The 26,802-nt window shown below is 43.4% G+C and overlaps 1 protein-coding gene across 4 annotated transcripts in view; it reads right to left on the bottom strand.

The window, feature by feature from the left end:
* Positions 1–21,008, bottom strand: part of ALDH7A1 (aldehyde dehydrogenase 7 family member A1) — a 52,885-nt gene extending 31,877 nt beyond the window's left edge. For all 4 annotated transcript variants that reach the window (XM_079779492.1, XM_079779490.1, XM_079779491.1 and 1 more), the window contains exons 1-9: positions 20,778–21,008; positions 19,433–19,486; positions 18,815–18,880; positions 13,881–13,961; positions 13,107–13,230; positions 9,392–9,524; positions 7,253–7,297; positions 3,008–3,085; positions 666–763 (exon numbers count right to left, since the gene is read on the bottom strand). In XM_079779492.1, coding sequence (XP_079635618.1) covers positions 666–763; positions 3,008–3,085; positions 7,253–7,297; positions 9,392–9,524; positions 13,107–13,230; positions 13,881–13,961; positions 18,815–18,880; positions 19,433–19,486; positions 20,778–20,969 — 871 coding nt within the window. In that variant the 5' untranslated portion in view covers positions 20,970–21,008. The remainder of the gene's footprint in view (positions 1–665; positions 764–3,007; positions 3,086–7,252; positions 7,298–9,391; positions 9,525–13,106; positions 13,231–13,880; positions 13,962–18,814; positions 18,881–19,432; positions 19,487–20,777) is intronic.
* Positions 21,009–26,802: the final 5,794 nt, after the last annotated feature.

Genomic DNA, 26,802 nt, shown 5'->3' with positions numbered 1-26,802 from the left:
TGGGTTGTGGGCTAAATATCCAGTAAAGAGTGTGAAGGAGGCAACCAATTGATAATGTTTCTCTCTCATCGATGTTTCTATCTCTCTATCCCTCTCCCTTCCTCTCTTAAAAAAAAAAAAAAATCAAATAAATAAATAAATAAATAAATAAATAAAAGCAATGCCCCAAAAGCAAAAGGGCTGGATTACCTATCAAGTCTCCCCTTGTTAGAGTCTAAATTCACAGTAGCCAGAAATGACAGTCAATATTGCCCTTCAAACCCTCTGTAATCAGCCACAGAGTGTACAAAGTTATGTTTATATAAAAGAGGGTACAGATTTAAATCTTCTATTCCACATTCTCTGTAGGTCCTATATTCCTGTCTAAATTGTGAGTCTTCTTTTTTTAATTTCCCAAATAGGCCTTACAGAAATTTATACACTTGATAAGATTTTATTACAGTCATTTAGAGAGAAAAATGACATTCTTTTCCAAATTGCCATTTAAATTTGCGATTGCCTAATATTAACCCACTAATAACTGTACCCTTTTCTTTTACTTGGACATTCAGATAAACATGGCTGGTATCTCCATGGAAAGGGTCAAGAAAAACAAAACAAAAAACTTTTCAATTTCACAGCCATACCTCTGTGGGAATTAAAATCATTAGAAAGCCAACACTTACCAAACCTCTCCTGCACCATCAGGGCCACCTGTTTCCCCACCTGAGTGCTCCCGGTGAAGGACAGCAGGTTCACTCGCTCATCCTTGGCCATAGCTGTGCTGCAGAACAGACAGGTCACTCAGAGAAACTCAGCAATGGCGCCACCTAATGGTACTGGCCAGAAAACCCTGACATGGGCTCTTAGAAAGGCAGTCCAAGTTACAGGAGAGCATGGGAAGGTCTTCATGAAAATGAACTAGATTTTCACAAGTAGAACCATGGAATACAATAGGCTAACCTCTTCTGAGCTCTCTATAAACAGAAACCACTTTGAGGACATTGTTAAGAAAGACAGTCCTTTCTGTCCTAAATGGGTGACTGACAACGTGACCTTAGCATTTCCTCAATGAGCATCCGTTAATTTACACACACTTAAGCGACTAATTCTTCAAGAATTAAAAAGCTAAAGACTGTAGGAAACATCCTAAGTATCCCTCGTGGAAGATGATTTATAAAGGCTATGCTAGGAGTTCCAGTTGCTTCTAAGGAACGTAGACCAGACACTATTGATTTGCTCAGTTCGGAGCTTCAAAGGGCTTGGTGTGGGCCAACCAGGCAGCCACAGTATCAGTCCAATATAGAGCATGAACAGCTTGATGAATGAAGCCATGTAGGACTCCCCAGATTCAGCCCAGCAAACACAGGCACGGATACCCAAGGCAACTGTTCTGTAATGCACACCTACACACTCATGCAATCATTTGAGCTACTCTAAGGCCAAAGGCAAGGATGCCTAGAAGATAAGAACAAATTGGTCAAAGGATAGTATACTCACGTTTTAAATGACATTTAGATATATCACTATGCATATATTTCACTTATTTTAAAAAAGGAATACTTATTGCTCATTTTTGAGATAGCCCAGTAAGTATAGTAGTATGGAGGTAAAATAGAGGGAGACTAACATTTGAACTATACCAATAAGACCCCTATGAAACCTCACCTAGTCAAAGCCTAAGCTGATAACAACAATCTCATTCATCATGCTTCTGAGCAATTATACAGTCAGTTCCAGCTTTAAAAGAGGCTGTGACATTATGCTAAGAGAATAAGCCAGACACAAAGGCCTCATGTTGCATGATTTGATTTTATGAAATGTCTCAAGTAGGCAAATCCATGGAAACAGAAAGTAGTTTAGTGATTGCTAGGGGGAGGGGAGATAGCAAGTGACTACTAATAGTTACAGGGTTTCTTTTGGGGTCCCCCGCCCCAAATGTTTTGGAATAAGGTAATGGTAATGGTTGTACAACACTGTGAATACTCTAAAAAACCCTGAATAAATGTAAATAAAGAAGCTGTATTCCCAAGGTTCCCCTTTTTGGTTGGCTGAAGAACGCAGACCAATAGACTAGGTTCTTGTGGGGGGGTGGCAGTGAGACACCAGACTCCAATTCCCCAGCTCAGCTCTGTAAGCACGCACCTTTATAAATCAAGTGTCGGCAGGTCATGGACTGCCCACCATTACAGCAGCTTGTCATTGTAGGATATAAACACCTTACAATAGTAGCTCTGGGCAATTACAAAGGCAATATCTGCCGAAACCGGTTTGGCTCAGTGGATAGAGCGTCGACCTGCGGACTGAGGGGTCCCAGGTTCGATTCTGGTCAAGGGCATGTACCTTGGTTGCGGGCACATCCCTAGTGGGGAGTGTGCAGGAGGCAGCTGAATCAGTGTTTCTCTCTCATCAATGTTTCTAACTATCCCTCTTTCTCTCCCTTCCTCTCTGTAAAAAATCAATAAAATATATTTTAAAAAATAAATAAATAAATAAATAAATTTTTTAAAAGGCAGTATCTTACTCACCCTCCAACAGAGGCTATTTACCCAATAAAAGAGTAACATGCTAATTGACCGTACCTTTGCGGTGCCCACCAGCCAATCAGGAGTGAGTATGCAAATTAACCCAACAAAGATGGCGGGTTAATTTGCACACATGGGCTTCGATCGGCCAGGGGCGGGGCGGGACGCTTGCATCATCGCCATGGCAACGACACAGGCGTTCCACACCACCCCATCCACTCAGGGCCTCTGGGCAACGTGGGAAGGCGGAAAGGTGGCTCCGGGCCAGAGCAAAGGCGGTGCCAGCAGCCAGAGGAAGGAAGGCCCATTCTTGTACAAATCTTCGTGCATCGGGCCTCTAGTGCACTAATAAAGGCAGAGCCCAATGAGGTCCATAATGATAATGATTCCAAAAAACCATGCTCACTGCAGCTGCACTGCGTTTAGCTCTTCTAAGATAGATGGTTCTAGTCGATCAACCTGGAGTCCTTCAACAGAAAGATATTCTGCACATGGTGACCTACCCAATATCTGCTCCGCCACAAGTCAAGGAACAAATCGCGCCAGGCAGCTTGTTGTCCTCCAGGACCTTGGCTATTATCCTAGAAAGGAAAAGCAGTTACTGCTAAGGGAACAATTTCATTCTTAGGGTTTTTTAAATACTCCATGCACCTGACTCTCTCTTCCTCCCCTCAAACATCCAGGCCTGAATTTCTCCTCACATAACAGAAATGAGGTTTTCAAACACTTAAAAGTAGAATTCTTTTTTTCCCTCCCTAAGGGAATCTTAAAAAGAATTTAAACACACACACACACACACACACACACACACACACACACACACATTGCCCAGCCAGTATTGCTCAGTGGTTGAGAGTTGACCCATGCAACAGGAGGTCGCTGGTTCAATTCCAGGTCAGGGCACTTGCCCAGGTTTTGGGCTTGATCCCCAGTAGGGGGCGTGCAGGAGGCAGCCGGTCAATGTTCTCTCATTTATGTTTCTATCTTTCTATCCCTCTCCCTTTCTCTCTCCCTAAAAAAGCAATTAAACATTTTTTAAATCTGCAAAATAAATAAAAGATATAAAGCACTGGTCAAATAATTCAAGTAATCAATGTTTTCAAGTATTTTCTGCCAAGCTATGAGGACATATATGATTCAAGATGGTTAACTGATCACAGGGCATTTTTTGTTTTTGTTTTTTTGTCTGTTGCTACAAACCCATTAAAATGATGGTAAAGAAATTTTAAAAATAAATAAAATCTAGAAAGACAAAGAAGTGAAAGGGCATCCCCATCAGCAAATGAGAAGGTTCAACACATCTCTGCAAAGCAGAGCCAGTGTCCCCCAAACCTAGAGTAAGTCGTGAGGAGATACAGCTGAGGGAGCCGGACCTGCCTACAAAACCCTGAAGTCCAGGACTATTGCGGGCTGCCTTCACATCAAACCTTTCGTAGTCGGGAAGTATCAGCACCTCCAGGTTAAAGCACTGCAAACAGCACAGCCTTTCCTCAGTCTCCCACAACCTATACTGTAATAGTTAAAATAACCACAGCTCAATGCTGATTCAATCTTATTTCGAATTATAAAAATGGCTCGAGTCATTCTGTTTTCTCTGAAACAGGGTTCTTCGTTTTGAGCTTCCTGAGAAGCATGGGCCTAAATAGAGCTAAGGATCTTCTCATCAATCATCTCAACGTGCTGGCTACTTTCTAACTGGTTTAATTTAAATTTCAAAAAAGGTCCAAATCCTATACCCATTTCCATAAAAGATTCCATTGCGAATGTAAGTAAATACTCCAATTGTCCCCCCAAAAGATGTCCTTTATAAACAAGAATCATATTATTTCACTCACATGTGTGATATAAAACAGAAAGCAACAAAAGAATGAACAAAACAACAAACTTGTAGACACAGACAACAGAAGGGTGGGTACCAGAGGGGGAAGAGGGAGGAGAGAATGAAGAGGGTAAAGAGGGGGTCAAATTTATGGTGATGAAGGGAGACTAGATTTTGGGTGGTGAACACACAATGCATTATACAGGTGACGTATTATAGAATTGTGCACTTGAAACTTATATAATGTTATTAACCAATGTTACCCCAATAAACTTAATAAAAAATATTCTGTACAGTGATTTTCTTTTTTCCACCCAACAAGGATCACACACTACAGCTGTCATGTCTGAGACGAGATGTCTAACTGTACAATTCTTTCCAGGGACTAGGGTGTCCATCCTGTCTGCACAAGGAAACTGGTTGTCCTTGAAGGGTAACCATTTTGCTTTGTGCCCATGGGTATAGGTTAGCAAAATCCTTTCCCCCTAATGCATGAGAATCTAACCTCAGGTTAACTGTCTAGTTTTGTTACCCAGGTTACCTGATAAATGTCAGAGTGTCAACCACAGTACCTACACAGACAACATGGCTTACGGTAAAAATGACCCCTGACTGGCCAACTGCATCTGGACCACAATAACCTCCTGAGAACGATAAATAGGGACCTTCCTGAGTGCAGTGACTCTTGTAACTGCATGTCCCTTATGGGCAGCTGAAAGCTCTGTCAATAGAATTGTTACAAGGTAGTCTGGCTCCTATGGGGCATTAGGGTATGAGTTAGGGCAACCCCCACTTCTGTCCATCGTAGGTCTCATCTCCTTACTGCAGTGCAAACTGCTACAAAGACACCAATTAAAGAGAAATACCTAATGCTATCCTCCTGGCAAATTAGCATATCCTTCTAAATAGAGGTATGATATGTGGCCTATGTTCATCTTATGAGTCTGAACGTTTAAGTGAATTTAAGATCTCCTGTTAGATATGGCAGCACCCTTGCTGAATTATGGCAAAATTTAGCATCATCTTACTCATTGTCTTCCACTGCAAAATAAGATATTCTAAATTACTTAAAATATCAGCTGTGTTCCTATGTGAGCATTTCAAACCCTTCAAAATGTTTAAAGCATATAGTAATTATAAAGCAGCTCAAAGCAACAATAACTTAGAACATTTAAAACTAATATCAAAACTGACAGTATTTAAAAAAAAACACAAAATAAAAACAACCTGACAGTATTTTAAACCAGTTGCTTAAATTGGCAAGCCAGTTCTAAGTTTTTTATTTTGAAAAAAATTGCCTGGGGAATCTCATCATTTTTATGTTTTGTATATCAGAGTAATATGTAATATTTCATTCAAATACCCCTACCTTGAAGGATATATTTTGCTCAATATCACACATTCCTTTCAAGTAAATACTATTGTCTCTTTTTTTATTCTTTTTTAAAATTCTTTCTTTTTCAGCTCACTTTTCAATTCCTAAACTAGTATCCTATAATTGATCTTCTAATATTGAAAACCCTCTTACATACAGACTCCACCACAAGCTCTCTACAACAATTCTTAAATCAGAGAATGCAAACCATGAGCATGACACCATTGTAATGATCCTAGTTATTAATAACAGGACAGAAGTAAAGGGAAGGCCAAATATTATAGGCATATCATTGGGCAGCTTCACCAGGAAGCTATAGCTTTACACTCCCCATGGAGACACGAGTCTATTCCCTGCAGATGGCTGGGGGGAAAGACCGGACAGAGAGGAAATAGACGCATGCCCAGTAAAGTTGGGGTGATAAACTGGGGACAATGTCGGAGGGTACTTGACTGTCAGTCACACCTGGGAACAGGTCAACGGCCAGAATGGGCATGGCCTCTGCAAGCACATGAAGATTTGAGATATTTACTCCCCTAAACAAAGGCGTTCACTCTCTTGGTTGATTCGTGCTTCCTGGGCTCTCACGCCTGCTTCCTGGCATTCTCCCAGGGACCACAGCCACGTGGACCCCCACACACAATGGACTAACAAACTGTAACTAGCCTGATGCTGACTGGACCCCGCTGCAACATGGAAGGGAAATTCTGGACACTGGCTTTGCTTCTCGTTCTACTGAAACCTCAGTTACACGTCTATAACTGGACTAAGGGAAATGGGACTTTGGAAACCCCATGATACAATTCCATGCAAATAAAAATCACTCATCATCCCGTGAAAGTCTCAGAAAATTCTTTTTCTCGAGGTATCATAAGGACTTCACTCCCAGCACTCAGTGGGGAAAGGGATACCCCAATTTCCCCAACAACAAAATCAACCAAGCATAAAGGATGCGTCATCACTCACATGGAAAGGGGTACTCTTGTATACGATCTCTAACTTCCAGAGTGACAACTTTATTAACGTTGATTTTATGACACAATCAGCTGTCAAGTTTTCAAATATGAGCAAATAAAGCCATTTTTAATCAAAAGATAAAATACATTTTAGATAGTGTGAGAAGAATCCCTGGAATAATATTTCTTTCTGCTTTGCTAATAGTCTATTAAACAAAAGCAATAAAAGAATTAGCTGGGTAGAAAACAAAACCACTAACATGTTGAATAGTTAAAAACTATAGCCCCAAAATTGCAAGAAAATTTCCTCTGTGCTGGATTTGCTTTTCTTTTGCAAGTGACAATAATGTTTATAAGAGTTCGATTTCAACCCTTAAATCTGTATCAGCCACGTTTCTACTGAGTTAAATGATGTGGCTCTGAAAGAGCTCTGTAAGCTGCCAAACAACACAAAGTGTTATTACAGTCAAAAGAGAAAGAGGTTAGCCAAATCCCACCTTAAATATGAGACGTTTACATCACATTAAAATTCAGTGCCTGTCAGTCACCCTTTTGAGATTACTCCACACCCAGGAAAAAGAAAGCCACACATACTCACTTTGTGACAGCGACACTAATGAGGGAAGTTGTTGGAGCTCCTTTCCTTGAGAGGGTTAAAAAAAAAAAGAAGGCAACTTAATTTGGTGAAAATCATAAATACCTTTTATTATCAAGCAGAAGCAAGTCTTTTAGGACAACTGAGCCTCTCATAACTGAAATAGGAATCTGTCCTTCAGCTTGGTGTCTCCGGGACCTCGCAGACCACAAAACTTTCATAAATATAAAAATGACAAAAGCAATTTTGAACCTGCTTGCTGCACTGCTCATAGGAACTGTTACATTAATATCTGCCAATCACGGGAGCTGAATGAAGCGGAAATCAACATGATTTATGTTGGAAGGCTGGTGAGCTGCCAGAAAGCACAGGTCCCTTTGGCAACACGGTGCCAAATGATTAATCCTTCCACCTATGAATTGCTTTTGTAGACAGTCTTTGAGTACAGTCAACTGCCTACATTTAGATCAGTATGTAACTAGTGGTAAGGTCCAAAACAGGCAAGGACAAATCTAGTTCTTCCACTGAACAGCAAAGCTAAAATCAGATGCTGACATTTTCCCACTTCACTTTGACTATCAAATAGTTCATAAAATGTAAAATTTAATGCATCAATGGGAACATTGGCCAAGGGCTTCAGAATAACTTGGAAATTCACTATCAAATTCTTATTGAAGAAAAGAGAGTCAAACTTTAAAAAGAAGGTTGTGACTTGTTGAAAGTTCCTTTTTTTCCCCCTTAGTTATTTATTTAGTTTTCTGTTTGGGGAATGTGGTACAATAAAGATTATTTAACTGGTCTTTGTTTCTGGCATAGAGCTTTCAAATACCTTGGGCCACTGAGCAGTGGTTAGAGCATCAGCCCTCCGACCAAAGAGTCCCGGGTTTGATTCCCAGTCAAGGGCACGCACCTGGGTTGCAGGTTCCAAGATGCAAGTTCCATCCCTGGCCCTGGTCAGGGCACATGTGGGAGGCAACCAATCGGTGTCTCTCTCATACTGATGCTTCTCCCTCCCTCCCTCCATTCCACTCTCTAAAAATCAAAGGAAAAAAAATAGCCTCAGGTGACGATTACCAAAACAAACCCACCTCGGGATTCTGAGAGACAGAAGTGAGTTTGTTATGCTAACAAGGTGACTTGTGGTGTCTACTAGATAGCTTCAAGATGGGGGCTGGTTGCTGGTCACCAGAACGACCAACCACAGGAAAGAGAAATCAAGATTGAGTTCAATCACGTCCAATGATTCATCAATGATGTATATGGAATAAAACCCCCCAAAGAAAACTCTGGACACCAAAGCTCAGTGGAGACTCCTGATTGGGAGGGTACCATACCCCAGCTCCACTGGGAGAGGGCCTGGAGGCACTGCATCTGGGACACTTCTAGACCTTTCCTTATGTGTATCCTTTATAAAAAACTATAATCATTTGAGTACTGTGCTTTCTTGAGTCCCTGGGTCATTCTAATGAATTATTGAAGCTGAGAGTTCATGGGAACCCCCAAATTTACAGATGGCTGGTCAGAATTGCAGGTGTCCTGGGGGCCTAGGGTACTTGCATCTGAAGTGGAGCCAGTCTTGTGGAAGTCTGAGCCCTTAAACCTGAGGAATCTGACACTAAACACAGGAAGTCAGTGTCAGAATTTAATTACAGTACCCCCCCTTGAGGTGGAAACAACTGGACGGACATCGCTATGTCAAAAAAAGAAATGTCAAAAACAAAATTTTACCAACAGCAAAATACATAGTAATTCAAAGTCAGCATTTCACAACTAGCCAAAATGACTTAATATGTTAACAGAAAAAGTAAAGCCCTGGCCGGTGTGGCTCACTTGGTTGGGGATCATCCCATGCACCAAAAGGTTGCTGGTTCAACCCCGTCAGGGTACAAGCCCAGGTTGCAGACTCAATCTCCACTAGGGGGCGTGCAGGAGGCAGCCAATGGATGTTTTGCTCACATCGTTGTTTCTCTCTCCTTCTCCCTACCTTTCCCTCTAAAACTCAATAAAAAATCTTGACAACAACAAAAAAAGAAAGAGTGGAGTAGTAGAACACATTTCAATACATTTAAAATACTTTTGCTAGTTCCTAACAATGGCTACTTTTATCATCTATTACTAGAAAAGCAAGTGAGCAGGTCTCACCAGAGGCAGACATTCCCGCAGATCATTGCGATGGCGTTGTTCCAGCCGTACACCGCCACAGGGAAGTTGAACGCAGTGATGATTCCAACCAGGCCTACAGGGTTCCACTGCTCAATGAGCGCATGGCCAGGTCCTGCAGACAGGGGGGCGAGGAGCATGCTTAAGCGTGTTCATTTAATGCATGTCACGTTAATAAGTCTGCTATATTTCATTTTCAGAACAAAGGTGCACGGGACCAAGTGGGGATTCCAGATGCCCTGTCGTGGATCACTCTGCATACTGCGGGACATTGGTTCATTAATTAACACACTACAAACGTTGTTGACACCAACCATAATGACAGACACAATGTCTCTGATCCTAAAGGAACTCTGGTCATTTTAATGAAGGGCAACCACAGCAGTGAAGCAAGGAGTGCTGGCTCACAAACCCTGGTCAAAACCAGACCAACCAGGCAGGCGGAGCTCCCAGCCATGCATCTTTCTGGCCACGCTCACACTGCTAGCTAGGCACAGGGAAGCCGCCATTGCTGCACCCTCTGCCAGACCTCCTTTGGTCTAGGCCTCCTCAACTCCCTTCAGATGATGTGCTGGCTCTGCCTCCTTCCGGCAGGACCTGCCACCTCCACCCCTGCCCTCCCCTCTTCATCCTCCTCCCCAGGGAGGCCAGTGCAGCTCTGATAACACTTCCCTGCTTAAAACCCTTTGGAGTCTGGGTCACTACTGTAGCTGCCCACCTAAAGTCCATCCCCCTATCAGGAACAGTCTCTTCCCGCTGCCGCTCCACCACCCCAGCCCCCCCTCATACTGTGCCTCCAGGTGTGCTAAAGCCATCCAGTTCCCCAAACAGGACACATTCTCCCATCCTAAGCTTTCATTTGTTAATTATTCTTTTGTTGTTAATCCTCACTCGAGGATATTTTTCCATTGATTTTTAGGAAGAGTGGAAGAGAGAGGGAAAGACAGAGAGAAACATTAATGTGAGAGAAGCACATTGGTTGCCTCCTGCATGTGCCCCACCTAAGGCCGGGGCCAGGGAGGAGCCTGAAACCAAGGTTTGGTGCCCTTGACTGGAATCGAACCAGAGACCCTCTGGTCCGCAGGCCCAGGCCGATGCTCCAAACCGGCTAGGACACTAAGCTTTCACTTATTTAAAATGCCTATTTTAAATGTCTGCCTCGCTGCCCTGAAATCTAAACTTCAATTGCTTTTTCTGGGAGGCCCTGGATTTACTTTCTCTGGCTAGCTTAGGGGCTCACTACCCTCTCCTCCCCCCCATCACAGTATTTACCATGTTCTATTATACTTAGCTCCCACTTGCCTCTTCTTAAATGTAAGGAATCTATAGGCTTATAAATTCCTTGAGGACAAGGACTATGCCTTATTTAGACCAAGTATCACCTATTAGATCACCTGGCAACTGGTAGACACACAATCAACATTAATTGCATTAATGAGGTCAAAGTTACCTCAAAGACCACGCATAGATTAATATTATATTCTTTAAAAATATATATTTTCTTTTCAGATCATAAATGTATCATAATTACCATACAGGGAAATTCTGAAAAATAGAAAGATGACAATAACCACTATCACCACTCTGGCAGACTTCCAGCTCTTTTATCTTCAATGCAGCCGCACAGAACCATGTTTGCTCTATCAAAACTGCAAACATGACAAATCACACAAGCCCTTATGCTCATCACTGAAACCTCCCAGAGTACAATGCTGGTCCTTGCTGCAGTGTGACAGCAGAAGCTTGAAAACACCCATCGCTTGGGAACTGGTTAAATAAATTACATATAGGATCTTTTCAACAAACACACAGCCATAAAAAAAATAGGAAGGAGCCCTAGCTGGTTTGGCTCAATGGATACAGAGTCTGCCTGCGGACTCAAAGGTCCCAGGTTCGATTCAGGTCAAGGGCAAATGACTGGGTTGCAGGCTCAATCTCCAGTAGGGGGCGTGCAGGAGGCAGCCGGTCAATGATTATCTCTCATCACTGATGTTTCAATCTCTCTCTCCCTTACCCTTCGTCTCTGAAATCAATAAAAATATATATATAAAAAAAAAAAAGATTAAGGAAATCCCTTAATGGAAGAATATGAAACAATGTCCAAGACCCATTAAGTAGAAAAAAAAATATAGAATGGAAAGTATAGTGTGCTAATGTCTGTGTTTCCAAAACACACACATTTGCCTATAAGTGAATAAAAGCTCTAAAAGATATACAAGAAACCAGGAACTACTTCCAGGGGGATACTGTGGAGTACCCAGGGGAAATACCTTTCATCCTTTACTCCTTTCTTTCTTTTTAATTTTGTGATATGAGTATATCGTCTCTTCAAAAAAATAATATAAAAATCATTTAAAAATAAGTAAATACAACCTTTCCATAAAAGTGTGGGGTTGGAGGCAGGCAATCTTCATAAACAGGATTTTTTTACCTGCTAACAGACTGCCAACATGAGCTCATCTTTGCCTTACGGCATTAACAGGTCATTTTTAACGTTTCCTATTGATACCACAATCAACATCTTTGCACATAAACCTTTGTCACATTTCAAATTATTTACTCAAATTAGATTCTTGAAACTGGTATTAAATTTAAGGCTCTTTGGATTATTTTTAAATTGTTTTCCAGATGGATGGGCAATTCATGTTACCACGAGTCAGTCTCCATAGGAGTGTCTGTCAACCCACGGATTTGCCAACAATGAGTTTTATCTTTAAAAATAAAAATAAAAATAGCCCTAGCCAGTTTGGCTCAGTGGATAGAGCATTGGCCTATGGACTGAAGGGTTCCAGGTTCTATTCTGGTCGAGGGCATGCCTGGATTGCGGAATCGATCCCCAGTAGGAGCCATGCAGGAGGCAGCCAATCAATGATTCTCTCTCATCATTGATGTTTCTATCTCTCTCTCTCTCTCCCTCTCGCTTCCCCTCTGAAATCAATAAAAAATATATGCATTAAAATAAATAAATAAATAAATAAATAAATAAAATAAAATAAAATAAAATAGCCCGGGTGGCGTGGCTCGGTGGTTGAGCATTGACCTATGAACCACAAGGTCATGGTTCAATTCCCGGTCAGGGCACATGCCTGGATTGCAGGCTCAATCCCCAGTGGGGGACGTGCAGGAGGCAGCCAATCAATGATTCTCTCTCATCATTGATGTTTTTCTCTCTCTCTCCCTCTTCCTTCCTCTCTAAAATCAATAAAAAATATATTTTAAAAAATAAGTGAAAATAAATTTTTCTGTAATACTCTCAATAATAAAATAGCCAAAACCGGTTTGGCTCAGTGGAGAGAGCGTCGGTCTGTGGACTGGAAGGTCCCAGGTTCGATTCCGGTCAAGGGCATGTACATTGGTTGCGGGCACATCCCCCGGTGGGGGGTGTGCAGGAGGCAGCTGGTCGATGTCTCTCTCTCATCGATGTTTCTAGCTCTCTGTCCCTCTCCCTTCCTCTCTGTGAAAAATCAATAAAATATATTTAAAAAATAATAATAATAATAAAATAAATTTTTCAAATGTCTTACTCTGATGTTTTCATCTGTTTCAATTTACATTTCTGACTATAAAATTAAAGACATTTTCATTCATGTACATGCCACTTACAAGTCCTCTTTTGCAAACTGATCACAGCCAAGGCATTTTGGAGCTCTCTGTATCAGAACACGGAACTCTTAGCCTACGTGACTTCACTGCTTACTCTCAGAAGGCAGGATGGGTCCCCCGATCATCCGTGATAGGCCGACGGCATAGTCACATATATCCACGTACTCCTGAACTTCTCCCACACCTTCCACTAAGATCTTCCCCATCTCCAGAGACACCTAAAAATACAAAAAGCCAAGCTACATTTCCCAGCAGAATTCGTGTTTTAAACATTAAAATGATCAGAGGGGGGAATGCAAAACATATTTTGTGTCTCTTGTGAAGGCAATACACTTTAGAAAATCTGTTCTTATTTTTCTGAAGAATTTTAAAACTCAAGAACAGTCTTCACTTTTTCCTGTCTTGTTCATCTTTCCTCCAGAGAAAAGACTTTTGAAATGTTTAAATTGCTTTTCATAAAAATCACAATCTTAGAAAAAAACAAAAAAGAAAAAGAAAATCACAATCTTGCCCTGGCCGCTGGGGCTCAGCTGGTTGGGCATCGTCCTGTGCATCAAAATTGCCAGTTCAACTCACGGTCAGGGCACATGCCTGGGTTGTGGGCTCAATCCCTGGTAGGGGTGTGCAGGAGGCAGCCAAACAATGTTTTGCTCTCATATTGATGTTTCTCTCTTTCTCTCTCTCTCTCTCTCTCTCTCTCTCTCTCTCTCTCTCTCTCTCAAGTCAATAAAAACATATCCTCGGGTGAAGATAAAAAAAAGAAAATTTAAAAAAACCACCTTAAAATAAAATCAATCTTATATACAGAAAGGCATGACAGTCTTATTCCCCTTTAAAGGATTATATTTTTACTACAGAAATACTTTACCAAGCTTCCTAGTACTTGAATCTTCTCCCGCAAGGCATCACCAATCTGTCTCACTACTTCTCCTCGCTTTGGAGCAGGAATCTAAGAAAAGAATGAAATGTTAGTGTCCAATTCAAAGTATAAATTCTAAGCCCCCGCCAGGTATCTCAATGGTTAGAGCGTCAACCCAATATGCCAAGGTTGTGGGTTCGATCCCCAGTCAGGGAACATTACTGTGGGTTCAATCCACAGAACCGGGCATGCAGGAAGCAGCTGATCAATGTTTCTTTCTCTCTCTCTCTCTCTCTCTCTCTCTCTCTTTCTCTCTGTCTCTCTCCCTTCAATCAATAAAAACATATTTTAAAATATATAAAAAGAAAGTAGAATGCAAAGGTCAAAAGGCAAGAAAAAATATGGTGGTTTGGAAAATTGTAAGGAGTTCAAAGAAGCAGGAGAGAAATGCAGGGGCCACACGGCAAAGGGCCATGTACAGGATTCAAAAACAGTGAGGCAATTAGCAGAGGGCCTTAAGTGGCGGTGGGAGAGGGGGAGGTGGATCTCAGTACATTTTGAAATATCACTCCAATTGTAATATAGAAAATGGATCAGAGGGAAACAAGAACCGGACAGGAAGACCATTAGGCCAGACCAGAGGTGGTGGCTGCCTGGACTACAAAAATGGCAGCAGAGAGAAGTGTACTTTAAGATGTTCAAGACTTGAGCCCGGCCAGTGTGTCTCAATGGCTGAGCATTATCCCATGCACCAGGAGGTCGCCGGTTGATTCTTGATCAGGGCACATGCCCAGGTTATGGGCTCGATCCCTAGTGCGGGGCATGCAGGAGGCCGCCAATGGATGTTTCTCCCTTATCAATGTTTCTATCTTTCTCTCTCTCCCTCTCCTTTCTTCTCTCTGAAATCAATAAAAACACATTTTTTAAAAATATGTTCAAGACTTGATAATTTAAAATTGATTCTCAACCCTGACTATTCAGAGAGGGAGAGAGAAACATTGATGTGAGTGCGAAACATCCATCGGCTGCCTACTTACTGCACACTCCCTACCCCTACCAGGGATGGAGTCCACAACCTGGACATGTGTCCTCTCTGGGAATCGAACTGGCAACCTCTTGGTGTATGCATGACGCACAACCAACTCACCCACACTGGTCAGAGCTAGATTCCAGTTTAGACCACTCAAATCTGGCATCTTTTTTGTTGTTGTTATTATTCCTCACCCAAGGATATTTTTTCCATTGATATTTTAGAGAGAGTACGAGGGAGGAGAGGAGGGGGGAGAGAGAGAAACATCAATGTGAGAGACACACATCAAGTGGTTGCCTCCCGCATGTGCCCTGAACTGGGATGGGGATCAACCCTGCAATCCAAGTAAGTGCCCTTGACCGGGAATTGAACCCACAACACTAACCACAGACATGCCGGCCAGGGCTGGCATCCTCCCACCCCCTCCCAGCTTCCCAGATGATTTGCACAAAAAGCACGAGTTGAGAACCGCAGGGTTAGGTTTGGGAAAGCGAAATGAGGGGGCGGGTGGGAAACAAGGAAGAAAGCTACATCTCCAGGGGGAGCCTGATCAGGCCTTGCATAACCGGGCATCGATACTCTCAGACCCTCCTGAGGTGGCAGCAAGAGGCCGCGTCCCTGCCCACTTCACCAGTGAAGTCACAGTAAGAATTAGGAGGGAAGTATTAGCTGAGCCATTGAGGAATTACTACAATGACACCATGATAAAGAGCTGCCAAGTATCTGGTACTCCTTCATTCCGTTAAGGATGGCCCGTTAACAGTTCCTGCCCTGAAGAGAGGGAAGAGGCTCTGGCTCCTCCAAACCAGAGATGCAGAGGACAAACGAGGGTGCAAAGGGGCAGAGACAGGTGAGCTGAAACTGTCTCAGGACAGAAAGCAGCCTTTGGAACCAACCAGGTTCAATGTGGTAAGCTCCAGTGAAGAGGAAGAAATCAGTTCTTACAACTAGTCTTCCGCATTTTTCACTTTGTTCCTTTCCCCTTCAAGGGAAATGTTTCCTTTGAAAAATTCCTGGCTTACCTTAAGTGAACTAAATGACACAGTAGTTTCAGTAGTTGGTCCTCACAGGCAAGGCCAGCCGAAGGGAGGCACAGCTGGGAACGTCTCTCTCTTCCCTAAACTTTGAACTCAATTGCTTAACGCGAATTCCAACAAGTGGATCCCCAGCTGACTCTACCATCACCCAGAGAAGCAACCTGTTCCCACTGAGCAGCCCCCATTCTCCGGGAAGTCTGAGAAGTGTGAGGAAGGCTGTAAGGCGCAGAGTCCGGCCTGCTGAGTGAGAGCAGACTACCAATGAGGCCCTGGAAGGGAGAACACCAAGCAGGGACAGCCCAACACCAACATCACCACAGCAGCTGCCACCCCTGGAGCGAAGAGGGATGTGAAGGCCAGTTCAGGAGAAAAGAGCCCGATGCCGGGCAGGGGCCTGCTGGAGGCAGCCGATCGATGTTGATGTTTTGGTTTTTTCTCTCTCTCCCTCTCCCTTCCTCTCTCTCTCTAAAAAAAAAAAAGAAGAAAAAAAAAAATCAATGAAAACATATTAAAAAAAAAAAAAAGATCCTGAATTCACACTAACTCTTTTCTCAAACACGATTGTATTTGCCCTGGGTAAATACACACACATAATAGATGTTTCTGGTCAAATGTTTCACTGGCATTCAAAATCGTGTATAAAAAGGGTGAAATCCTAATATAAAGGATGAACTTTATATATTTAATGACAATGTATCAATATTGTCTCACCCACTGTAAGAAACGTCGCACACTACTGCAACATGTTAATAAGCGGATTACTTTGTGCTGAAGGCATTCAAGACCCAGCAGACTCAAGAAAAGTGTTTGCACTGAGAAGGTAAGCCTGATTATCTTGTTTACTGCATCATTCCATTTTTTTTTAAAGTGGGGAATATGCATTACTTTTACGATCAGAAAGAAAAGTTACTTTTAAAGCATGACAACGAGTGACACTGCTCTGGGCACTATTCTCTGCGCAGGTGGGGAAACTTACTGGGCACACTGTTGACTTTTGGAAGTGGTGTTTTCCTGCCCGGGCATATTTTTTATTACGTATAATGGAACCCTCAGTCTAAGAATGAGTTAAAGCAGCGGAAAAACGTTCCTCCGGCTTTGCACAGAAGAGGTCTCTCCGCAAACAACAAAGCTACATCCAACCCAGGGCCCCCCTGGAGAGCCTGCCCCTCACCAAGGACACCCCCACCCGCCAGCAATCACTGATTCAGCTAAAACACTTGGCTCAACAGTCCCAGGCCCAGCAGCACGTGCTTTTATCACTGGCAGGTAGAGGTTTGCCATGTGCCAGGCTCTCCGGTAAGCATTTCACATGATTAACTCATTTTACCCCCGTGATGACCCAGGAAGTGGGCAGACAGTCTCCCCTTTTTACGACAAAGCACACTGAGGTGAATTTCCCCAGGGATAAGCTGGGTGAACCCCAGCATATTCCTACAGCCACAGGCCCAGAATTTTGGGTGGCAGACCAAAAGGGATAGTCAGGGTGAGGTGAGGGAGGATTAGGAAATCCAGGCTAACCCTGTTCTTTACTCGCCCCTCCTCCAGAGAACTGGCCCTCACCTAGTGACAGCTAAGCGGGGCCAAACTCCACTCTGTCCCTACATTTGCTCATATGACCCCTGGTGGACGCAGAGGTGGAGGAGGCAGAACCCACCTCAAAGCCTGTAGCCGGTTTAGGAACTCCAGCCCCTGCCCTTTGAAAGAGCAGCCACCGCTGCCCTGTGAACCAGCAATGTGAGCCTATTTCTGAGATACTCCCCATTCACCTCCCATAAAGCTGGTGGGGAGGGAGAAGAAGCAAATGGGTATTTTTATTGCTGTTGTTGGGTTTTTTTAAAATATATTTTATTGATTTTTTACAGAGAGGAAGGGAGAGGGAGAGAGAGTTAGAAACATCGATCAGCTGCCTCCTGCACACCCCCTACTGGGGATGTGCCCGCAACCAAGGTACATGCCCTTGACCGGAATCGAACCTGGGACCCTTGAGTCCACAGGCCGACGCTCTATCCATCGAGCCAAACCGGTTAGGGCTATTTTTATTGTTTTAAATGTTTTTATTGATTTGAGAGAGAGAGGGGTAGATAGAAACACCCATCAATCAGCTGCCTCCTGCACACCCCTTACTGGTTATGGGCCCTGACCAACATCAACCTGCAATCTTTCTGTGCACCGGAGAGGACCAACCAACTGAGCCACATGGGCCAGGGCTATTAGTAAGAGTTTTAATCCATTTAAAATTACCCACTGGTGCTCTGGCCTGTGTGGCTCAGTTGGCTGGAGTGCTGTCCCGTACACCAAAGGTGGCAGGTTCGATTCTTGGTCAGGGCCCATAACCAGGTTGCAGAGTGGATCCACAGTTGGTGTGTGTGTCAGAGGCAATCGATGGACGTTTCTCTATTTCTCTCTCTAAAAATCAATTTAAAAAAAATTTTTTTTTAACTACCCATTGACACTGAAGGCCAAATATGTACTAGTAAAAGGCACTATTCTGCTGAAACCGGTTTGGCTCAGTGGATAGAGCGTCGGCCTGAGGACTCAAGGGTCCCAGGTTCGATTCCAGTCAAGGGCATGTACCTTGGTTGCGGGCACATCCCCAGTAGGGGGTGTGCAGGAGGCAGCTGATCGATGTTTCTCTCTCATCGATGTTTCTAACTCTCTATCCCTCTCTCTTCCTCTCTGTAAAAAATCAATAAAATATATTTAAAAAATAAATAAATAAATTTTTAAAAAGGCACTATTCTAAGACTATAGCAGAGGAGATTATCACAGCCCCCAAAGAGCTCCCCTTTCTGCCAGGGGCACTGGCCTGCTCATCAGATGCTTCTTTATCTCATTGCAACTACAGTAAGTAATCATGCCCTGGCCTCCGTACTTACGTCGGCCCAGATTCTCCACGCTTCTCTTGCTTTCTTTACAGTCTCTTCATAGTCAGCCACACTCGCCTACATTAAGAATTAAGGGGGGAGAGGAGGGTGTAACGAAAAAAAAAAAAAAGAATTAGGTGGAGACAAAGGGAAAAGAAAAGTGATGGTCTCCTAAGAACACAGACTATTTTGGAAAAGAACTAGAAATCTCTGGGTGGCCCTAAAATTTGTGGTTTGAAATTATTTTCATGGCCCATGCTTCCCAAAACTCGCTGGAACCCAGTAAGACACGTAGAATCTCGGTGAGCTTTTTGTCCGTTAGCGGCATCTCAAACAACACCTAAGGCGTATTGGAATATCAGAACCTCGGGCTCCAACCCCGATTTATGAGGTCAGAACCTTCATTCTAGGAATCCCCAGGTGATTCAGAAGCAAGGGACCCCCTCTCTCCTAGTCCTCCTTATGGTTCACCTTTTCTAGGGCACACACAACTCCACCGGGAAGAGTGGACAGTCTCTTAAATGTCAATGAAAAAGAAACAATGTTCTTTGACGTTGTAATTTCCTATTGCTCTTGATCACTCCCAATAACTCCAGGTAGACTGTTTGCATGAAAAAGAGAAGTACTTACCTGTCGTACTCTTGCTATTGGCTCATTGTTAGCAGGACAATAGGTCGTGATCACCTAAAAACAAAAAAACAAAAATGACAACCACATATTGAAAATGTAATCCCATCCAAATTAGGGGAACAGACCAAAGGAGGGAAGGAAAAAGGGAGGAAGAAGAAAAAAGACTAAGAGAAAATATCCAATCTCGGAGCGTTAACTTCTGTTACAAATAAGCCACTATACAAAGCTTTTCATTTTGACTGAAACATTTAGAACCATCTTTCTGCAAAACCCTCTCTTGCCATCTAAGTATTAGGTACATCAACACAAATCTAAATGTCACCTGTTATGTCGTCCCCTTTTTCCATTAACAGACCAAAATCGAGTTTTACTTATTTTCTCTCCCTTACTCTGCCCACCCTCTGGTCATGAGATAAAATAACCAAAGCCAAACAACTATGGGAGAGGCCTGTGTCCACACAAACTGAATCGATCGACAGAAAGGGGGGGAAAAAAAATCAAGGCATAACTACTATTAAATATTTTCTTTAAAAAGGTCTTCAGGAGGAAACATATTATCCAAGAAGCTAAGGATTACATGCCATAGGGAAAAACAAAAATAGGAAACTACCAACTGAGTGGGGGTGTATTAAAACCACCTGAATCTCCCACCATCGCTAAAGGGAAGGCGTTTCCTCTAACAAAACAGTTTCATTATATAACATGCACAACGTGTGTTGCATGTTATATAATAGTTTATTCCAAAAACTTTCTTCCCTAAGCAACTCAAAAAAAAAAAAAATCTAGGCGATTCGTACTTTGCCTTTCCATCGTACCCTAGAAAACGTTTTATTGCGCGCTAACTGGATGCCAGGCACGGTGCTAGGCTCTGGGAAGAGAAATGCGGAGAAACCGGTCCTCGAGGAAAACAGGATTTCAGGAAGCCCGAGCTTGCAAACGCCACAGGGGTTAACAGAAAAGAAGACAATGCAACACCGTATCGGAGACCATCACCCCTGGCGCAGATGTCGCATCTGAGGAGCCACAGTCAAGCACAAAATTAAGGTCACGTCCACCGGTAGGCGAGGGCCATTTCTCACTCCAGGTGGCAGAGCTCGGCCCGCAGGCTCGCAGCATGCGTGAGAAGTGTAACCCCGACCAGCCCCAAATGGCATCGACTCGACTCCACAGCGCAAAGGGCCTAACATCCAGGGGTATTCTTAAGGCGCCCTACTCGGAAAAAAAAAAACAAAAAACTTTTCCTGTGGAGTTTCGAAACTTCCCACCCGGTCCCGCCGCCGACAGCAGCAGCAGCGGGGAGGCGGCCCGCGCGGAGCGGCCGAGATTTCCCCGGGCGCCCGCCTACCTCGCCCCGGCCTCCCCAGCCGCCGTTGTACACGCCCTCGTTCTCCTCGCGGAGCCCCAGCTCCTTCAGCCACGCGTACTGGGGCTGGTGGATGAGCAGAGTGGACATGAAGGCGGCCGGCCTGCTCCCAGGGCCCGAGGGCTTGCTCCGCCTGGCGACGTGCACGCAGAGGTGGCCGGGGACGCGCCACATTCTGAGCCCGGGGCGCCGGGCCCGAGGAGCCGCTGAAATAGGGCCCCGCCCCCCGCCCGGGAGAGCCCATTGGGCCGGCCCGGCCCCACCCCAGGACACGCCCTCCCGCCTCCAGGCCAGCCCCAGCCTTCACCCCGGGTTTAACGTAGGGCTGGAACAAAGCGGGGGACGCGGGGGGGAAACGAGAGGGGTGCTGCCATCTAGTGAAAGATGCCGGAAACCGCGAGCCCAGCGAGGAATTCTTCCCGGCAAAATGTTGGCTCCCAAGCCCAGGAGACTGGAGCAAGGCTTCTCCGGCTGCAATGTGATCACCCGGCCCTCCCGTCCAATGCACATTCTGAATCATTGATTCCGGGCCCGGGTCTGAGAATCAGCATGTCTCACCAGCTCCCAAGTGATAGTGGCACTGCTGTTCTAAAGAGGAGTTGTTTGGGGTGTGTGTGTGTGTGTGTGTGTGTGTGTGTGTTGGGGGTTTGTGGGTTTTTTGTTGTTGTTGTTTTTTTGGTGGAAGGAGGGAGAAAGTTGTTTGTTTTCACTGATTTGTTATAGTACAAATTAGAGTTTTTCTAGTTAATGAAAAAATGTTAAATTACAGTGTTTCCTCCTAAATATTTACCTGAATATATTCTTGCTTTTGAAGAAGAAAGACAGTTTTGATCAATTTCCTTCATTTTCAATTTCTTCTATCTTCCCGCAACACCCTTTCCACTCACACTCCCCTTACCATCGCATTTCCCATCTAATTCCACCTAGATGGGCCTACCCTATATATGGGAAATACTAAATGATTTGAAAATGAGTTAATACACACACTCTCAAATCCACTGGATCAATAGGTTGTTTCAGTGAGTCCCAACCTATTTTTCAAAAGATTACTTTTCACTACTTGCCTGTGGCCTTTTGCATTGCAGCCAGACAGAATAAGTGACTCGAGGCTTCTATATAAAGCCTGTGTGGTCCTCCCAGTGTGTGTGCCCTTACTGTTCTCTCCGCCTGCCAAGCCCTTCCACCCATCTCTGCATTCAAGCTTGAGCTTTATCTGTTCCACCCTGATGGCATAAATAAATTCAGCAAATACTTGGCATGTATCAAGCACCTATCAAGGAACTGTAATAAGTGCCGAATGACGCTTCTGTTTGTAAATGTTACACTTTTCCCTGTTAAGGCAAATACCGTCTCTGACTCATCCTTACCTGGCTCCACAGTTCCCATCATTGTATTAGGTTAGGACCATGCCCACCTATATGAATGAATGGATGAATGAATGAACAAATGAATCTTTGAATACACCTCAGGAGTAATAAGCATGGATACCCTGTCCAGCATTAGTAATCTCTATCAACAACCGAACTATTATCTTCCATCTACCCCTAGGATTGGGCACTAATTTCCTTCATTTTATTTCTCAGATATATATATTTAAATATATTTTATTGATTTTTTACAGAGAGGAAGGGAGAAGGATAGAAAGCTAGAAACATCGATGAGAGAGAAACATCGACCAGCTGCCTCCTGCACACCCCCCACCGGGGATGTGCCCGCAACCAATGCACATGCCCCTGACCGGAATCGAACCCGGGACGCCCCAGTCCGCAGACCGATGCTCTATCCACTGAGCCAAATCGGTTTTGGCATTGTTTCTCAGATATTTTAACTGAGAATTTAATTCTTCTCCCTTTCTGGCTGCCAGCAAGATTCTTTGTACATATATCCCAACAACACACCCTTCCTTCGCTTCTCATTTGATTCAAAAATGAAAAGACATTTGCAGATGTGGTAAATTTTAGGAGCAATGCATAATGCCCTTAGGAAGTGTTAGCTTTCTTCTCTTCGCTAAGTCAAGGCTCGGTTCATGGCTGTCAACTAGATCTGGGAAGATACACACCTGCAAATGCTGTCATTAAAAATTAGGATCACATCTCTCTTCCACCTCCTTTTTTCAAAACTCTCCCTTAGTTCTGCTCAACAGGTGGTCAGGAAAAAATGAATTTTGATGGGGCAGAGCAGGAAGAGATAAAATTAAATGAGTCATATAAAAGCACATTCTATATAATAAAAGGCTAATATGCAAATTGTCTCCTCGACTGGGTGTTCGACTGTGAGTTCGACCAGGGAGTGGGGCCAGCCAACGGCCCACATCCCCTCCCCCCGGCCAGCCCCTACCCATTGGCCAGGATCAGGACGGGCTGGCTGGACCCCACCTATGCACGAATTCATGCACGGGGCCTCTAGTTTCATATACAAAAGAGAATTAAATGAATCATATATGAAAGCATATGTAAAAATTCCAAAGCACTATAGAAATTTAAATATACTCACTGACCTCAGGACACCTTGAACCAATTCCATATTAAAAGTGGCAGAGTTATGTTCACAGCAGCACAATTCACCATAGCTAAGATTTGGAAACAGCTTAAATGCCCATCAGCAGATGAGTGGATTAAAAAACTGTGGTACATCTACACAATGGAATACTACGCTGTGTTAAAAAAAAAAAAAAAGGAATTCTTACCATTTGCAACAGCATGGATGGAACTGGAGAGCATTATGCTAAACAAAATAAGCCAGTCAGAGAAAGATAAATATCACATGATCTCACTCATTTGTGGAATATAATGAACATAAACTGATGAACAAAAACAGATCCAGAGACAGAGAAGCATCGATCAGACCTTCAAACCTCAGAGGGAAGGTAGGGGAGGGTGGGGGTAAGGGGGAGAGATCAACCAATGGACTTGTATGCATGCATATAGGCCTAACCAATGGACCCAGACAACAGGGGGGTGAGGGCATGAGTGGTGGCGTGGGGGGGGGGCAATGGGGGAATAAGGACGCAAATGTAATACATTAATCAATAAAGAAAAATATATATACTGTATATATTTTTTAGAAGTGGCAGAGTTGCCCTAGCTGGTTTGGCTCGGTGGATGGAGTGTCGGCCGGCCTGTAAACTGAAGGGTCCCAGGTTTGATTCCGGTCAAGGGCACATGCCTGGGTTACGGGCTCGATCTCTGGTGGGGGCCGTTCAGGAGGCAGCCGATCAATGATTCTCTCTCATCATTGATGTTTCTATCTCTCTCTCCCTCTCCCTTCCTCTCTGAAATCAATAAAAATATATATTTTTTAAAAAGTGGCAAATGGTCAATTCTGCTTTTAAAATGACTTATCAAAGGCATCAAAGGTAGTGATTAAAGCAAGGGCTGGAATTACAGCATAGGTACAAATGACCTGTGCTTAGGATATCCTCAGTGAATGCTAGCCAGCTTCGTTCTTCAAAGATAGCTGGCCAGGAGGCAGAGAGATGTAATCTAAACTTATACACTTGCCCCAACGCAGCAGTAGATTGGAGAAATCATCACAACCCAGGATTCAATTTCATTATTGCAAACTGGGAACTTGATTTGTCACAGCATGCGTGAGTGACACTATTGTTCTGGGCAGACTGATATTAACCCAGTTCATGAAAAATGATGCTACAACTAGAATGCTGGTGTATTATTTCATAGGAAAAATTATCTTCACAAAACCAACCATTCACATCCTCCGATCACTGCCTTCTCCTCCAGGATACAAACTACCTATCTGGTTGTTTAATGAGAATCAGAAGAGTTGTCAATTAACAAACAATAAATGATTTTAGGTAATGGCATCAGGCTAAGGCAGTCTCCCTAATGTGTGAATTAATTTATAGATTCAAAGCAATCCTAATCAAAATACCAGAATTGGTTAGCAGATTCTAAAGTTTAAATGAAAATGCAAAGGATCTAGAACAGCCAAAACAATTTTGAAGGGGAAAAATGAAAAACAAATGTACATAATTTTAACACTTGTTATAATAATTTGACAATTATTATAAAGCTATAGTAATCAAGAAAGCTTCACATTGGTATAAAGATAGACATAAAGATCAATAGAACTGCCCTAGCCGGTAGCTCAGTGGTTAGAGCGTGGGCCCATGGATTGAAGGGTGGCAGGGTCTCGGGTTCAATTCTGATCCAGGACCTGTGCCTCGGCTGCAGGCTTGGCCAGGGCATGTGTGGGAGGCAACCAATCAATGTGTCTCTCTGTCTCTCCCCCTCCCTTCTACTCTCTCTAAAAATCAATAGAAAAAATATCCTCGGGTTAGGATTTGCAAACAAATAAACAAACAAAAAAAGATCAGTGGAACTGAATGGAGAACCCAGATATAGACATTATATATATAATCAATTTTCAGTGAAAGTATCAAGGAAATTCAATCGGAGAAATGAGTCTTTTCAATAAAAGGTGCTATAGTAATTGGATATTCACATGCAAAAAAAAAAAAAAAAGAACCTTGACTTTTACTTCGCACTATATAATTAACTCAGAATGGACCATAGACCTAAAAGTAAGAACTAAAACTCCTAGAGGAAAACGCTGGACAAAATATTTCAGGGGTGGAGGACTGTTCTATGCCTTATATGATATTTAGTTGCATCATATATCACATAGTAAAATGATAATTATAGCATGAAATTTGACTCCTACATTACGCCATACACAAACCCATTCCAAGGCAATTGCAAGTCTTTGTGTGCGTTAATCCTCACCCGAGGATATTTTTCCATTGACCTTTTTTAGAGAGAGTGGAAGAGGAGGAAAAGACAGAGAGAAACATCCATGGCCCCAAACAAGGTACGTCAGTGACCTTGACCAACTGGAATTGAACCCGAGAATCTTTGGTCCGCAGGCCTACGCTCTATCCACTGAGCCAAATCGACTACGGGATTGCAATTCCATGTAGGAAAGGTAAAACAATAAAGTTGTCTAAGAGTTAGGAGACCTGGAGTCAGGATTCAGCTCTTCTCTTTTGAAGAACCTCATGGAACATTGTATAAAACCCCATATTTGAGGGGAAGTCCTTTCGGTTGGTTTGAAATCTCTTTAAAGTCCCTCAGACTATGTGGAAAACACCCTTTGATAAACACTGAGTTGCTCTCCCTCTGGAGGAACAAGGTCTGCCCTGACAACAGAGAACACCCTTTGAGGTGTGTGACTACAAGCATTTGAGGCTTTGGGGCCACAAGTGTTTATTGATACTCCTTTGTGTGTTCAGCAGCCATGTAGACGAGTGCCCACTGATCCCTGGATGAGATGAACGAGAACTACAGAAAGTCAAGGCCTCAAAGAAATGGTCCAGCCCATGTTTTTCTGCATCACACCTCCTATTTACAGATCCTGAAGCTGGAAGGTCTTATGGCCACAGGAGATGCTTGTGTGCCCCGGGCTGGCCTTGTAAGAAAAGGGGTTAGAAAGCTCAGGGCATCTTTGAGGTTGTTTGCAATCCCCAGTTTGGGAACTCTTCCAAGTTAAGATTTCTGCAACCCCTCTGCAAGGTTGCACAGGTGGTGGACCGTTTGGGCCTGAAAGTTTGTATCTTCTCAAATGTTTGATTTAACTATCAGAAAGTTGCTTGCTTTTTGTTGTTGTTTTTTGTTAATCTTCACTCGAGGATATTTTTTCCATGGATTTTTAGAGAGAGTGAAAGGGAGGGCAGAAAGGAGGGTGACCGTCTCTTCTTGTAGAGACCGATTTTGGCCAACATGTGGCAGTGAATGCATGTTTTATGCAAAAGAAGAATATGGTATTAGTTGCTTTCAAGGAATTCTGGCATTGTATGTCCATTTTTGTAGAATTGTTACTGGACTTATAATTATCTACTAAATTCCAATCAGGTTTGATAAAATTAAATAAAACAAATTAAAAACAAACAAGCAAACTCAGCCCTAGCTGGTTTGGCTCAGTGGCTAGAGCATCAGCCTGCGGACTGAAAGGTCTCGGGTTCCATGCCAGTCTAGGGCACATCCCTGGG

Source organism: Cnephaeus nilssonii (assembly GCF_951640355.1).
Source record: "Cnephaeus nilssonii genome assembly, chromosome: 2".
NCBI classification, from domain to species: domain Eukaryota; kingdom Metazoa; phylum Chordata; class Mammalia; order Chiroptera; family Vespertilionidae; genus Cnephaeus; species Cnephaeus nilssonii.
This window is presented reverse-complemented; position numbering and strand designations above follow the sequence as displayed.